Source organism: Typopeltis vanoorti, chromosome 2, assembly GCF_054136105.1.
Source record: "Typopeltis vanoorti isolate ZY-2024b chromosome 2, IOZ_Tvanoo_1.0, whole genome shotgun sequence".
Taxonomy (NCBI): domain Eukaryota; kingdom Metazoa; phylum Arthropoda; class Arachnida; order Uropygi; family Thelyphonidae; genus Typopeltis; species Typopeltis vanoorti.
Genome location: NC_143550.1, coordinates 65,727,228 through 65,745,202, shown reverse-complemented (window position 1 = coordinate 65,745,202; position 17,975 = coordinate 65,727,228). Strand labels below are relative to the sequence as shown.

Below are 17,975 nucleotides of genomic sequence, written 5' to 3'. Positions count from 1 at the left end.
CTGTGTAGTGACCCTTCTGATAATGCATAGGAATATACATATCTGAAAGGAAGTGTGTTTTGCATTATGGGATACTGAGGCAATTGATGTGAAGTCAACAGCCTTTACAAACAAGTAACCCACATGAAAATATTTCACGCACCAGCTTTGTTTGCTTTCACTTTGGTAAAGCATTAAATAAGAATATGATTTCTTGCAAATATAAAGCTATCTCTCAAATGGCTGATCCTAACAAGGTAACATATGGTTTACTCCTCCTAGTGTATTTCTTAAAGGAAAATATAATAAACAGGAGATAGAGTGTAAACAAAGCACCAAATTTAATACACATTTAGTTTGAGGAGGGGTGCAATTTGATAATTAAGCCCAAAATTATCATATATACCTTAATTCATTGGCCTTTATTTTTTCTAAGTATTCAAATGAAATCAGTACTCTAAAATTTAATTCCAACTGAATTAAATAAAATTTAATTTCCAAAATAGTAGTCTCTGAAACTGAAAAGGAGGTTGATAACATTATGGCTTCAAACACTTTTATTGATGAACACCTGCATGCCTTAAGAAGTAATGACAATCTTGAAGTTCTCTATTTAGGATTTGTACCTGTCCTGCAAAAATACTCATTACATATTTAGCATATAATTCAAGTTTGCTTGAAAGACTTCACCTTTTTCCAAAACGTTCCAACTTGTGTAAAATTATCATCATCTGCTGAGTTCCAACGATCTACATCACCACTACAATGAAAGGTACTTTCTTTCTGGGAACTATTGTCTACAGGACCACTAAAGCTGTTTGGATAATAATTGGGAGCACCATCTGTAGTAAGAAAAAATCTTTATAAAAAATTAAAAAAATAACTTCAATATAAAATGAAAAAATATTAAATAAAGATGCAATTTAATAATATGGTCCATAGTGAATTATGGATGTGAGACATGGACATATACAAAATCCATAATCAAGAAATTTCAGGAGAAATTTCATGATTATGGATTTCTTGAAAATTTGTAGAGAGCACTGAAGATTTCTTGAAAGGGGGGGGGGGGGGAGGAACAAAAGCGCACTTGTGAAAGACCTTATAAAATGCAAGATGGCAAGACACATATTAAGAGGATCAGCAGGAAAAAAATTTCTGGAAATACTGGAGGGAAAATTAGATTGAACATCTCCTTGTAGACCAAGAACTTCTTGGGTTCATTATGTAAAGAAATGGATGAGTAACAAGAGTTATTATTATGAGATCAAAAGGATGGCAGAGGAATTCATTTTAGAAATTAGACTTTACAACAGTGTTATAAATAGCTATTTTAATTTCTCGACATTTCAATCTTCATATTAAGATCATCATCTGGAGTATATACAAGGACAAGGCATATGACAAGGGGTGCTTAAGGGTCAAAACTGTATACCTGAGAGGAGACCTCCACATAGCCTTTAAAGGAATGTGGAGAACCGACCAGGGCTTCTGACCTAATGTCCAATCCTTGCCTTCTCGTGGTGCACCCTGTTGGGTATCTACTTTGTTACTGAACGAATGAGGATGGGCTGGCAATTTGGAATTTAGCTGACCAATTTGTATTCTTATTGGTTAAAGCAAAATAAAAAATGATGGTACAAAATCACAAAATTTCATGCCGGCTGGGGCGTCGCCCGGTTAAACAAAGGCCCCCGTTGTTTTCACCAGGAAACCAGGGCGAACAGCGAAAAGTCAGCTACTGGAACAAATCTGAAAACACACCCCAACTCAACATAAGAAGCCTGAATAGCAAAGAAATAGAGCTAGCTGAGGAATTAGATAAGTACCAGATCGACATAATAGGGGTGACTGAAACAAAAATGACAAAAACTGGTGAGATCTTTCTGAGCAATAAATACAAAATGTTATATTCAGGCAATGACAATCAAGGAAAAGAAGGGGTAGCTATAGTATTCAACACAAAATACGAGGCTAATCTTCTTGAATGGCAGTCAGTCTCAAGTAGAGTAATGTGGGCAAATATGAGAATGGGGAACTGGACAATGAGACTTATTTGTGCCTATGGTCCCACAGAAGATTCTACTAAGATAGAAGTGGAGGAATTTTTTTGAGGCTTTAGAGAAAGCAATTGACACAATGAAAAAGGAAAAGTTGGTCCTTATTGGGGATCTAAATAGCAGAGTAGGAAATGATTGTGAGACATACAAAAATATTTTGGGAAAATTTGGAGAAAAGACCAAAGCTAATAATAATGGCAAATATCTGTTGGATTTCTGCTCAGGACATGGACTGGTTATTGCTAACACCATGTTCCAACATAAAAATGTGCACAAATTCACATGGAAAGAAGAGGCAAGGTATAAGAAAAGTCTCATAAACTATGTTATTGTTGATAGTGATGTTTTCTCCCTGGTGCAGGACACCAGTGCACAGAGGATTTGAATTTGGAAGTGATCACTATTTAGTCTTGAGTAGGATGAAATTGAATTTCATATTCAAAAAGAATAACATGTAAGAAAGTTTTAAAGCGAATAAAAGTTGAGCAGCTCTCAGATGTGAACTGTAGACTAAAATACACAAAGATTATTCAAGAAAAAATGAAAGAGTTTGAGAACAGGAATCAAACCTTGGAGATTCAGTGGCAAGCCTTGAAGAAAACCCTGATTGATTCAGCTAGAGAGGCATGTGGTGAAGTTGTCTGCAATGATAGAAAAAATAGAACTCCATGTTGGACACAGGAAGTTAAAGAGGCAGTGAAGGAAAAGAAGAAAGCATATCAAAAGTTCCTGGCAAATAAGTCAGCTTGGGCTCTTAGAGAATATAGAGACAAATGCAAGAATGCTAAACACTGTGTAAAACTAGCTAAACAAAAGTCATGGGAGGACTTTGGCAAGAATATAGAAAATAAATATCAAGAAGGTGGCAAAATATTCTGGAGGTTGTTGAAGAAGCTTAGGAATGGAGGAAAGAGTGCTGTAAAAGGAGTTAGAGATGATAAAGGTGACATGAAAACGGAAGAAAAAGATATTCTTGAAGTATGGAGTAATTACTTTGAAAAACTGCTAAATGAAAGAAGCAGTGATGACAGCACAGTGGTAAAAAAACACACTGACCAGGTATGCAGTCAGGAATATATATCCATACTTGAAGTAGAAAAAGCCATCAAAGGCTTGAAATGTGGAAAGGCAGTAGGAGTAAATGATATTCAACCAGAAATGCTGAAGTATGGTGGTATAAAAGTTTTACAGTGGCTGCACTGCATAGTTCAGAAAGCCTGGACAGAGGGACGAATTCCTGATGATTAGAGTAGAGCTCTCAATATTACCCATATATAAAAAGGGAAATAAAACTGAATGTGAGAATTACAGAAGTACTTCCCTACTAAGTGTTCCTGGCAAGATCTATGCAAGTATACTTGAGAAATGATTGAGAAGAATTGTGGAAGAAAAGCTGGGTGAAGAACAAGCCGGATTCAGGCCAAATAGAGGCTGTAAGGATCAGATCTTCACTTTATGACAAATAGTCGAGAAAGCATGGGAATATAACAAAGATCTGTATTTAAGTTTTGTCGATTTGGAAAAGGCATATGACAAGGTGCCAAGAGAGAAGCTATTCAATACGCTGCAGTTATATGGTGTCAATGGGGCATTATATCAAGCAATACTTAGTCTTTATTTGAGTTGTGAGTCAGCAGTTAGAATTGAAGGAAGTACAAGAAGATGGTTTAATGTTAAATCTGGTGTGAGACAAGGATGTACATTATCTCCTCTGTTATTCATTATCTATATGGATCACATTATGAAGGCAAGTGGTATTAAACATGATATCAAAATTGGAGATGTTAATGTCAGCTCTTTGCTTTATGCAGATGATGTTATACTTCTAAATAAATCCGCTACAAGTCTGAAGATTCTCTGACTAAATTGAATAACTGTTGTAATAGATATGGTATGAAGGTCAGCAATAAAAAAGACAAAGACAATGAAAATAGGCAGAATCATTGAAAATGTCAACTGTGTTGTGAATGGAGAACCTGTGAACAATTAAAACATTTCAGCTACTTAGGCACAATTTTTAGTGAAGATGGTAAATTCAATATAGAAATAGACAACAGAATCAGTTGTCAATTGAATAAATTCATATGAAATAAGAGCGAAATTAGTCAAAACACTAAATTAGCTGTATATAAGACAGTGTTCAAACCAGTTTTAACTTATGGATCTGAGAGCTGGGTCATAAGTAAAACACTTGACCAAAGACTAGAGACCGCAGATATGAGAGACCTGAGAAAGATTAGAGGAGTGAGCAGATGGCATCAATGGCAATATCATATTAAAAACGAGGATATTAGGAAAGAACTTGACATTGTCAGCATCCAGGAATGCATTAGCAGAGCTAATCTCAGGTGGTATGGTCACTTAAATAGAATGTGAGAGAAAAGATTAGCAAAACAAGTGTTCTCTGCCAGGTTAGCAGGAAAACGACCCTGAGGAAGACCAATATATAGGTGGATTGATACGGTACAAAGTGCCTTAGATGATAGAAATATAAGATCTGATAATGTTGGGGTCTTGACAAGTAACAGACTGATTTGGAGGAAAATTGTAGTTCGGAAGTTAGTAATGATGTAATTTTTTCATGTAGTACTATCATATCCTGTACACCCCTTGATGGTACATGGCAGGAATTTGATGATGAAGGCATACATGCATTGCCTCTGGCAATCGAACTTTGACCTGTTAGACCTTCACTCAGTGGTGCACAAACACTCATGTTATTTTTTAGCAAAGCTTAGGCAGTGGACTTAATTACAACAAAATACAATATAATATTAAACGATAAATAACAGAATTCTAAAATTACTAAATTGTCTGGCACCTTTACATAAAATTTAACCTGCTTGACATATCAGTATGTGCAAAGTTTTAAAGTGCATGTTAAGTTCTGAAGAAATTACAAAGTAACTACCTTTTAGTTTTATTCAGAACTTAACAATGGGAAGCTCTGTAGTCAACTAACATCGATATGTTGGGCAGATGAGCTGTGCAAAAAAAAGAGATGTCGGTAATGCATGGAAATTCAAATAGTGTAGGGGGGGTGAAATGAATGAACAGTGAAATCAAGCAATCTGTGTTCAAAAAGAAAAAGTTATGGAGGAAGTATAAGACAGAGGCAATGAGATCCATAAAGAATATAAAGTGCAGGCTAGGAAGATGATGAGCATGATAAAAAAAAAAAGAAAAGGAGCAGTATAAGAGGAGATTGGCTGGTCAGGCCAAGGTTAATTCAAGGGAATTCTTACATTTATATGGCAAGCAGGAGAAAAAATTATGGCAGGTTAATGTTGGTGGATAGTCATGGCAGCAGAGTACCGATGCAAAGAATATAGTGGAATTACTGAATGACCACTTTATCAGCATATATCATATTGGTGTAAATGATGCCATGCAACATGTAGAAGGGAGACAGGTATTACGAAGATTAGAAGTGAAAGAATCAAAGGTGTATCAGGTATTGACCTGATTATTTAATGGGAGTCTTGTGATGGGTAAGGTTCCTAAGGAATGGAACAGGAGGCAGTTCGTGCATAGGCACTGCGGAACTGCAGCACCCCCAATTTTTTCAATATATTTATTAATTTATTTATATTTGCTTGTAATATTTAATTTTATCATCAACAATCCTATACAATTCTCTTATTTTGTATAAAAAAAATAATAAAAATCCATCTTGTAGCACTTAGGAGGGCGAAGGACGCTAGCAGCATTGTGTTTACCACAGTGTCATATTGCTACGCGTGCAAGCATATGCATGTCATAGTGAGATGCGAGCTATTAGTGTAATGTGGCACTGTCCGTCATGCAGTTCCACTGTTGTTTATATGCAGTTTGCGCTAGTAGTAGAGTGTTCGTAGTGCTTATCGTGTTTACTCCGTCTCTTTAAATGTTTGGACATTATAATTAAAGACATTACATTTGTTGTAGTTTTTATTTTAGAACATTATTGGAGTTATGATAATGGATGTTATTTTTAAGTAATTTTGAATTATACTATACTGTATAATTTTATCGATAATAAACAATATTTTTTCATGAAACAAAACAAGAAGAATATATTTTATTTTTAAGTAATTCTGAGGAACAATTGGCAAGGAACTTCAAAAATTACAAATATCGAGATTTGGCATTCGAAGTTGTTTTGATACTGCTTAACGATGTAAACAATATTTTTTCATGAAACAAAACAAGAATATATTTTATTTTTAAGTAATTTTGAATTATACCAAAATGTATAATTTCATCGATAATAAACAATATTTTTTCATTGGGGGGGAGGGGATTGAGACAGCCTTCCCATGTCCCCCCCCTCGTAAATCCACCTAGTCTTCGCTTCAAATCTAGAAAGCCTCTCTGGTCCATGGATGAACTCTCTTTAGCCGCGCTGCCATCAATATCTGACATATGGAGACAATACTGGTCCAACAATCTCCCAACAAACGGCTTCCTGGTAGAAGATCCCTGTGCTCTGCAGCCTGGTTTTGGTCTTCCTAGGAAGATTTAGTCATACATAAACAGGATCAGAATTAGTCAGGGCAGATGTGGCTATCTTCTACATAAATGGGAGCTGTCAGATCACCCTTATTGTGATTGTTTTCCTGTGGCTCTGATGATTACTCATATTGTGTACGACTGCCCAAGGCACCAATTTCACATCCACAAGGTGACGGATGAGGCCTTGAATTGGCTTTCCAGCCTGGACCTTGACCTGTAGTTGGTATGGTGGTGGCGGTGGTTATGGAGGAAACAGAAGATCACGGTCCCGTCTCACCACAAAGACGTTATTCTAGTAGTCACTCTCAAAGTCCTCATCATGGTATCAGCAGAACTCCTCATGTTAGAAGATGATGATACAGTGTGAAATGGGCCTCCTCTAATGTATCAAGTGTTCTCACACAAGACACAACTGCTCTCTACTTAAACTCGGATACAGCAACTTTTATGTTGTGAAGTGTTGTGAGAACATGCAGTCTTGTCATACTTGGTGCAGCAGGACGATAATTGTCCCTGCCTTAATTATGACAAGTTACTTTTCCTTTATATTTAAAAAAAAGAGACTTAGTAAGCAGGTTGTGCTTTTTATGTAATGAATTTTTATATGTTAAGATTTTTATCATTTGTTTCTGGAAATTGTGATTGTATTTTTCACTTACCAGTTTCATGTAGTCATAAGAATAAATAAATATTTTTCATGATTAATTTTTTTTTTAATTTTTACCATAATTTTGATATTTTATCCAAACATGTATACACTGTACTTAAGTGTGTATGTATATTTCGAAAGTTGCAGCACCCCCATGATTTCTAGCCACGAGCTGCCACTGAAATGGAAAGAGCAAAATAGTACCCCTCCACAAGCATGATTCTAGGACAGAAGTTTCCAATTATAGACCAGTCTGCATAACTGCAGTTTAAGTCAAGGCAGCGTTGGAGAGATAGGTTAGGAATAAAATGCAAGATTGGGCTGATGGGCTTAGTATTCTTTATGATGGTCAGCATGGTCTGGATTTCTATTTTTCAGGATTGCTAAAACAAGACTAAAATAAGTCTTGTTTTAGCATTTACTTGCATTAACACAGGAGAATCATATAAAGTGATATTCTTGGCCTTTGCAAGTGTTCAATAGATTACCACATGACAAGTTGTAGAAAATGGGAATAAATAAAGTACAGGAAAACCTCACTTAATGCGAATTCGATATGCGTGATAATCAGTTAGCACGATTGAGTGAAATGATACTATTTACTATAAGTCACTGCCACCCAATTACTGCCCTATCTCACTTACATCAGTCCTGTCAAAGGTAATGGAAAAAACCATCAATTCACAACTTCGCCATTATCTTGAAGACACTCACCAAATAAATGACCGCCAGCATGGATTCTGCCACTGCCGATCAACAGAAGATCTACTCACATACGTCACCCATCTCTGGACAAATGCAATGGAGAAGTTTGGCGAATCTCAAGTGGTTGCACTAGATATCTCCAAAGCCATCGACCGGGTCTGGCACAATGGCCTACTAGGCAAACTACCATCATTCAGCCTGACCCAGGACTTCTGTAGGTGGATTGCCAGTTTCTGTCTGGACGCACCCTGTGTGTGATGTTGGACGGCTCCCTATTCTCTCACCACCCAATTCATGCTGCGGATCCCACAAGAATCTGTCCTCTCACCAACCCTCTTCCTGCTGTATATCAATGACCTACTGCAACTGACCTCCAACCCAATACACAGTTTTGCAGATGACCTTACCCTACACAACTCCCCTCAACCTACAGAACATCAACTACCACCACCTTCAACTCCGATCTCGAAGACATCCTACAATGGGATTCGGATAACCTCATAAATTTCAACGCCAATAAAAACCCAGTTCTGTACTATTTCCCATAAAAAAATAACCATTTTTTCCCAGTATCGTTTTTGATGGTACCCAAATTTCCAGACAGCTTGAGATCTCGCTCCTTGGAATCACCCTCAACATTAAACCTCTCCTGGCACAAACATATCTCAAACACTGAATCCTCAGCCTCAAAAAAAAAACTAGGATTTCTCTTTTGCTCAAGACGTTACTTCGCCCCCAAACAGCTATTAACATTATACAAGTCACAAATCCGCCCAACTATTGAATGCTGCTCCCACATATGGGGTGGGGCTCCCAAAAGCTCTCTCAAAATGCTCGACTCAATATAGAGGAGAGCCATTAGACTTATCAACGATTCATCCCTCAGCAACTCTCTCCCCCCACTTTCACACAGACGTATGGTCTCTGCAGTATGTATATTCTACAAATATTTCCATGGGAAATGCTCATCTGAAATAACATCAATAATTCCTCCACTCAGTACTAAACTCATTGGAACACGTGCAGCTGCTGCACAACATCCTTTCACAGTACACCAAGAAACAAACAGAACAAATTTCTTTTCCCTCTTCCTTCATCCCTGAAACTGCTGCACTATGGAGCAGTCTCCCACCTGCTGTGTTTCCCAAGGAATGCAATTTAAAGTCATTCAAATCAAATGTAAAAAAATTCCTCCTTTTCCAATCCACTACCCATACCAGTACTAATGTATTATAGGTTGACCAACCAACCTCCTGTGTATGGGCCCAACATTTAAAAAAAAAAAAAAAATCCCGCTTTAAGCAAGTGATTAATCAGTTAATGCAATTTTTTTATGTTATGCGAAATTTTACATTACATGAAATTTTTTGCCGCCAATCTGCAGCGAGTGGAAAAGCTGAAAGTCGTTAAGAGTCATGAAAGGCACTCATAATACAATGATTGTGCGAGACCTGGGATACAGCGGGTCTACAGTTTGGACTACATTAAATAAGAGCAAAGAATACAAAAAACAAGGAAAAATTGTTACTGCTCTTTAACCATGCAGATCACCCAAAATAGAAGACATTTAGTGATCAAGATGTAGTGTGTTCTATCACTCTGGTTTGAGGATTTTAACCAAAAAAGAATATACCTCTTAGTACAGGGAATATTCAGGCAAAAGCTCTCAATATTTTTACCTCATTAAAAGAAACCAAATTTCAAGAGGAATGTGAAAGCTTTACTACGAGTTTAGGATGATTGGACTATTTTAAAAATCGAGCTGGACTGCATTAACGTAAGAATAACTGGGGAATCTGCTAGTGCTGATAAACGTGTGGACAGACTTATGTGTTCGTCGAACATGTTGTTTATTATTTTAACGGTATAATAGAACACAGAAACTAAGTAAATAATTAATTTATTAACTTGATGCTGATATTTTCGCTGGTATTATAACCAGCATCTTCAGAGCACAAAAACACTGTTTGTCACAATACACGAGACTAAAACAACATGGTGTACATTAACAAAATTGTAGCAGCAACACAAAGACTAGAGTCCTGATTTTGGCACCCTCTATCTGAAAAAAAAAAACGCTATCATATATTGCTAGAGTCCTAGAAAAGTGCTAGTTTTTCCTTAATATGACTGTCTCCCAGATCTTCAGCAAGTTAATACAGCCATATTTGTTGAGATTTGGGGTGTGTTTTAGGGCTTCTGTCGCCTCTAAGAACAATCTCTCTGATTTATATGGGTTTCTGTGTAGTACTTTTGTGTTTTTCCAGTTGATCCTGTGTGCAGGGGTATCCAGAGCATGGTCTGCTAGGCCCGACTTCCCATAATGATATTTCCGGATGTATCGTTTATGTTCGCTGATGCGGATATTCACAGTTCTTCCTGTTTGACCGTAGTAGGCTTGATTGCATGAGCAGGGTACTTGGTAGACTCCTGGATGTGATAAAGGAGGAATGCTGTCCTTGGGTGAGCGGATGAGGGTGGCTAATTTGCTACATGGTCTGAATGTAGTGCGTAGTTTATGTTTAATGAGAATTCTTGAGATCTTTTCGGATGTGCCTTTAATGTAAGGGATGGTGACTGTTTTGTTGTAGTTCTCTGTGGTGGATGGTGGGAGGGGTTTCTTAGGAGTGTTTAGTATTTTGTTTATTTTTTGTGGATTGTAGCCGTTGGCCAAGAAGGTGTGGCATAAGTGAGTCAGTTCAGCAGTAAGAGCCTTGTCATTTGAACAGATTGCTCTCACTCTATGGGTTAGCGTTTTTAATATGCCATATTGTTGAGAAGGATGATGGTGTGATTGTTTGTGTAAGTATCTGCCTGTATGTGTGGGTTTTCTGAAAACTGAAAATGATAAGGAACCATCTGGGAGACGTGTGATGAGTGTATCCAGGAAGGGCAGACAGTTGTTGGCTTCCGGTTCCATAGTAAAGTGGATTTTTGGGTGTTGGCTATTTAAATGTGCTAAGAATGTTTTCAATGTCTCAGGGCCATGTGGCCAAATGGCAAGCACATCATCAACATAGCGTAGCCAAAGTGTTGGTTTGAGAGTGGCTGTATTGATTGCTTGTTTTTCCAGGTGTTCTATGTAAAAGTTGGCTAGGGGGGGAGAAAGGGGGGAGCCCATGGCTGTCCCATCAATTTGTTTGTATATTTTCCCTTTCCATGTGAAATATCCTGCATGTATTGTGAATTTGAATAGTTCAAATATATCAGGGGGGAAGTGTGACTTCAGTAGATTGAGGGTTTCTATTAGTGGTACATTTGTGAATAGTGAAGTGATGTCAAAGCTTACTATTAAGTCTGAGCTTTTTAGGGTGAGGTGTTGTAAGATGCTTTTTAGGTGTGCTGAATTTTTGATAAAGGAGGGAGAATTGTTAGTGAGAGTGGCTAGTAGCTTTGCTAAATGTCTAGCCAGTTTGTATGTGGGACTATTTATACTGTCCACAATTGGGCGTAGGGGTGTGCCTGGTTTGTGAATTTTTGGTGATCCATAGATCCTCGGTGTTCTAACATGGAAGGGTTTGAGTTTGTTAACTGTGTCTTTGGGCCAGGAAGTGACTTTTTTTTAATAATTTTCGTGCCTTATTCTTTTGTGTGTTGGTGGGATTGCGATCTATAATTTTGTATGTTGACTGATCTTGTAATAGTGTGTGCATTTTGTTTTCATATTCAGTTGTGTCCATCACCACGGTTGCATTTCCTTTGTCTGCTTTTGTTATGGTAATCTGGCTGTTGTTGTGTAGCTCTTTTATAGCAATGAATTCCTTATGTGGGATATTACTTTTTGGAGGCTTGGACTTGATTAGGATGTTGGCCACATCTAAACGTATGTTGTTAGCTATTGTTGGAGGCAGGTCGTAAATTCCTCGTTCGATGGACGCCATTATTTCGGCTTTTGGAACTTGCTTGGGAGTTATGGCAAAGTTGTGCCCTCGACTTAAAGCAGTTGTGGCTTCTTTGCTTAAGGTGAGTGACGATAGATTCACAACGACGAGGTCTTGTTGTAGTTGCGGTCGTTGTATGGTGTTCCGTTGTTGTAGATTTTCGAACTTCTTTTGGTGCCGGTTTTTGACTCTGTCGAATTCTTTTTTTTTGCCGTTGCGTCGGTGATGTTCTCTAAGATCTGCCAAAGTTCCGTATTTAGAATATTATGCAGTGATTCTCGTAATGCGCTGATAGTTGTATTTGCTTGTGCTAATTCCCGGCGAGTGGTGTTAATTTGTTCGCGTAAAAGCGCTACACTCGCTCGTTTATAGATGCGTTGGGCTTTGGCCGAGTGGAACTTGTTTTTGATTTTAAAACAGTTCGGTATTAATTTGGTGTCTCGGCACCTCTTTAAGAAGGCTAACCTGTTTAGTTGCCGCACCAATTTCAACTTCCACTTACCATATCGTCGTGTCTTGCGTACGATATCGTCTCCGTGAAGAATCCTTAAACGTGTGGACAGACTTATGTGTTCGTCGAACATGTTGTTTATTATTTTAACGGTATAATAGAACACAGAAACTAAGTAAATAATTAATTTATTAACTTGATGCTGATATTTCGCTGGTATTATAACCAGCATCTTCAGAGCACAAAAACACTCTAGTCTTTGTGTTGATGCTACAATTTTGTTAATGTACACCATGTTGTTTTAGTCTCGCGTATTGTGACAAACAGTGTTTTTGTGCTCTGAAGATGCTGGTTATAATACCAGCGAAATATCAGCATCAAGTTAATAAATTAATTATTTACTTAGTTTCTGTGTTCTATTATACCGTTAAAATAATAAACAACATAGTGCTGATAAAGATTCTGTGGCCAAGTTTCCTGAAGAATTGCAAAGGATAATTCATCACGACGATCAGCAAATATTTAACTTTGACGAATTGGTCTCTTTTGGAAGCGTATGCTAACAAAAACTTTCCTAGCTAAAACTGAAGCATCTCAACCAGAATACAAAGTATCTAAAGATCGTCTTACGCTTTTATTAGGAGGCAATGCAGAAGCCGACTACTTTAAACTGAAGCCTATGTTAGTTTATCATGTGCAAAATCCAGATCTAACATTGTTAAAAGAAATCATCACAATTGGAAAAGAACTTGAATTTAATTAACTGGATAATGAAGATGTGAGAAACTTACTTGATTCCTATTCAAAACAGTTAAGCAAGAATGATCTTCAACTAGAAGGAGATCATTCTCCTTCTAGTTGAAGGAGAATATGAAATATGAGCATATGAAAAAGATAAGGAGTGTGTACAAGAGAATGTTACTACTAAGAAGCTCACTGCAAAAGAACTTGAGCTAGTTTTCAATCACATTTAGTAAGTGCTAAGGAAATTTTGTTTGATGCTGATCCTGATATGGAACGAAGCTTCAAAGTCCACCAAAATCTTGATAAAGAGATCACTAGCTATCGCAAATTGCATGACAAGATGAAAAAGTCTAGCATGATTCATACATCTTTACTTAATATTTTTTTGTAAAAATATTAAGTAAAGCTCAATCAAATGTTAAGACATTAAATAAAAATTTAAGCAGTTAATTTTTATAAACTTTGGTGATTTTATCCTCTAATATAGCTCACTTGCTGTAATTTTTTTCCAAATTTACGCTGATGGATGAATTATAATTATTCCTATTGTTTATTGCAGGGGTTCTCAAACTTTTCAAATTTTGTACCACATAAATAAGAATCAAAAAATATATGTACCACTATAAAAGCATTTCCCAACTAAAAATCAATACATCCCAAATGGAGTGTTTATAATCAAAGAATAAAACATTTTAAATTTATATTATTTATTTATATTTGTAAATGAAACTTTTACATTATAATGAAATATAGTAAATGGTGGGTAATAATACATGAGCAAATATTAAGGAGATTTATTATTGGTGAGGATTAATGCGACGAATGAGCCTGTTTCATTATAACCAATTTCGTAAGTCAGGTTCAAGTTGCAACCGTGTCCTATATTTATTTTTAATTAATAGCATGGCTGAAAACACAGTTTCGCAAAGATATATGTTAAAAGGCATTAAAAATTTTATCGCTTTGTTGGAAATATACTTATATTCATCTCTTCTTTTTAACCAAAAATTGCATAACTTATCTTTTTTGAACTCATTCATGAGATTTCTGTCACACGAAATATCTATGAGTTGATCTCTTTCTTGAATTGAAAAATTATCTAGCACAGTATCCAAAAAAGAAAACGGATCTCTTATCCAACTTTCATTTTCTAAATTTTCAGGAAAGTAGGAATGAAAATTATTAACAAGTCCTATGCAGTGTTTTTCTATATCTTCAATTAGTTGTTAATTCAGTGACAAATCATTTTCCTGGAGATACTCTTCTAATGTTGGTAATGTAGCAATTTTCTTCCTTTTCACATCCTTAATTATGTATTCTACTTTTTTCACAGCTGCATTTATTTTATAATGTACAGTAAAGACAGTTTTATTGGAACCTTGTAAACTAGAATTCAGTTCGTTCAGTTTTCCAAAAATATCAGCCAAATACGCTAAATGTGATAGCCAGAGTTCATCAGTAAAACAATGGCGAAGTTCAAATTTGAATTTTGACAGGAATATTTGGACCTCTGAAAATTCAAAGAGTTGAGTTAAAACTTTTCCCCTTGACAACCACTGCACTTCTGTGTGTAAAAGGAGCTTATTATGGTTACCGCCCATTTCATTGCACAAAATTGTAAATAGTCATGAATTTAGGGCCCGACATTTAATAAAATTCACTACCTTCACAGACTGATCTAAAACAGTCTTTAGTTCTGTGGGCATTGCTTTGGTAGCTAGTACTTCACGATATATGCTGCAATGTGTAAACTTGGCATCTGGGGCAACTTCTTTAATTTTGGCAAAAACACCACCACAACAACCTGTTATTAAATGTGCACCATCAGCACACACACACTCCTACACATTTTTTCCAATTTATTTCATGGCCAATGATAAACTCATTAATTTTCTTAAAAATCTCATCCACTGTGGTATGATTTGGAAGAGGCTCGCAAGATAAGAATTCTTCATCTATGACTTGTTCTCTTTCATATCAAATATAAGCCATCAACTGTGCAAAGTTGTTTATGTCTGTACTTTCATCGAACTGAATTGCAAAATATTTGCTTTGCTTTATGTTTTCGATTAGCGTTTGTTTTACTTGAGCTGCCATTTCATTAATTCGTTGCAAAACAGTGTCATCTGACAAAGAAACAACATTCAATTTGGCTGCTGCTGTAGCAGCAAGAATAGACGTCACAATGTCTTTGGCTGCAGGTAACATTCAAGTTTCTCCAATAGTATGTGGTTTTACAGTTTGAGCAATTCTCAAACAAATACGATGCTTCCTCTGCTCATTCGTTAATTGTTGTAAAAGAATGAAGTGAACTGTTGTTAGTTTTCATTTCAGTTCGTTTTCTTTTTAAAAAGGTCGAGAGGGCTACCTTTTAAACAGGTGTGTTGGTTTTGAAAATGCCATAGCAGAAGTGATGGTTTCATCTAGTGATTTGAAAATTGTTCGTAACAAATAACACACTGAGGCCTGGGGTCGTTTTCATCCTCGTTCCAAAAAAATCCATATTAAATAATTTTCATTATACTTTCTTGTAGCAGTAGCATTTCATTTTCTAAATGCTTCATGAGATTCAGGATTAAAACTAGAAGTGCTAGCTGAGTGAGTGTCGTCTGCCAGCCATTTCCTCTTCGATTTTTCAATTCCTAACCATTTGTCCATTATAACGAGGATATTGTCATTATAATGACATTATATAATATTTTATTTGACATTATAATGTCAAATAGAGTGACACTACTGTTATTATATTCTGTATACTTTGCTAGTGATCTCATTCATAAACAAAATTCAGCACATTCCCGGGCGTTCGCAAGAACATCACATCTTGGTAGTGGTAGTGTCTTAACAGCGGTGTCAGCATAAATCAAAAACGCCACTCCACATTCATAAGAATATAAACATAACATTTATTTTTAATATCATTTATGTTAAATAATATCTTTATGTTAAATAATAACTTTTCTTTATTTTTTTAACGGAACATCACATAATTATCTTAATAAAATACATTTTCACGTATAATATAATATATTACTCTTAAACTTGCAACAATCTATTGCTTTTGTTTTTCATTATTATTATTATTACGGGCAGCTCCAAGGAGTCCTTAGACTCATCGATGGAGGCCCAACATCATGTGAAGAACAACTATTCGGTTCACACAGTATCTATCATACTTCACCTTAAACTCATTTACAGTCATGGCACCCACAACAGGCTCTGGCAGTTTATTCCACTCGTTTACCACTCTCCAAGTAAAAAACCTAGCTCTAACACCCTTGCTAACCACACTCTTACCAAGCTTCCATGGATGGCCCTAGTCCTCCCACTACCAGTCCTATTCTCAAAAATATCTTCTGAATTAATCTTATAGAAACCCTTCAGTAATTTGAATGTCTCAATCATATCACCCCTTTTCCGTCTATCAACCAATTTCTGCAACCCACAAATCTTCAACCTGTTCTCATAAGGTTCATTCCATAGACTTGCTATCATCTTGGTCACTCGTCTCTGGATCCTCTCCACCTCCTCCCCATCGAGAAGAAACCCTGGCGCCCATATCTGGGCACAGTAGTCTAGATAGAGTCTTATCGAGGCTCAATACAGAGGAACAATAACCTGTTTGTCTCTGCTCGTTAAAGTGTTTTTCAGCAGCCAAGTGATTTGATGAGCTGATTTCGCCACTTTTGCGATGTGCCCCCTAAACTTCAACTCCCTATCCACCAACACTCCCAAATCCCTGGCCTCGTCAATCTCCTGGAGTACAGTTCCACCAATGTGATATACTGCTGCTAATCTTTTCACCCCAAAATGCAAAACCTTACATTTTTCCACATTAAATTGACATCCATTCTCCTTAGCCCAGTCCTCCAATATCCAAAATCATCCTGCAAAATTTTGACATCCTGAGCATTCACTATTGCTCTACCTAACGTTGCATCATCTGCAAACAGATGCACAGTTCCTCTCAGATTCTTTCCTATATCGTCAATGAACAAATTAAACAGTAGTGGTCCAAGAACAGAACCTTGCAGCACACCACTAGTCACAGGCCGTCTTTTGGACTCTACTCCTGAAACCACGCTCTGATATCTCTCCATCAACCACCCTCTTATCCATCTCACCAACCCTATATCCATTCTCATATGCTGCAGTTTACTGATTAGAACTCCATGTGTTATCCTATCAAAAACTTTAGTGAGGTCCAGTAGAATCACTGTAAATCCGCTACCCTTATCCAGTTTAGCCGTCACTGTGTTATAGAATGTGAGCAAGTTACTGAGGCATGATCTACCCTTCACAAAACCATGCTGTCCTCCATATAGTATCCCATTTTCATCTATCCAATCTTGTATTTTCTTCTTGACTATTTTCTCCAAGATCTTGACAACAATTCCTGATATGCTGATCAGCCGGTAGTTTCCAACAGCAGTCTTGGAACCTCCTTTATGCAGTGGAATTATTTTCCCCTTTCCATCCCCTTGGAACTAACCCAGACTCGAGACTCAAATTAAACAAAATGGTCAAAGGCACTGACAATTCTTTAGCCGCTTCTCGTACGACACGAGCTGGTATACCATCCAATCCCGCAGATGAATTGACATTGAGGTTTTGAAATAGACTATTCACCTCCACTTCATTCACCACAATTCCCGTATAAGCTGTTGGTTCTTTCATTTTTTCTGCAATGTCACCACCTGGATGATATACTCTTGCAAAGTGCTCACTCAATAATTCTACTATATCAACTGATTCAGTTACCTCCCTACCATCAGCATTCTTTAAAATCAATCTGCCACAAACATTTTTTCTTTTATGAAGATAATAAGCCGAAAGGCTATTTTACCAGCGAATTTTATTTTATAGCCGGGTACGAAACTCAGGTCGAAATCCATCGACATCCATAGAGTTTCAATGCCGAAAAAACTATCGGCAGAACCAAGTGTAAATGATCACTTGGGTAATACAACACCGGGCAACTCCATGCAAAGGTGAAGCAAGCTCCGTCACTA

General features: G+C 36.8%; 1 protein-coding gene across 1 annotated transcript in view; it reads right to left on the bottom strand.

Moving 5' to 3' along the window:
• Nucleotides 1–17,975, bottom strand: part of LOC150109123 (catalase-like) — a 147,347-nt gene that overhangs the window by 13,795 nt on the left and 115,577 nt on the right. Inside the window, exon 9 of the mRNA XM_090405697.1 lies at nucleotides 670–821. Within this exon, the coding sequence (XP_090261823.1) occupies nucleotides 670–821 (152 nt within the window). The remainder of the gene's footprint in view (nucleotides 1–669; nucleotides 822–17,975) is intronic.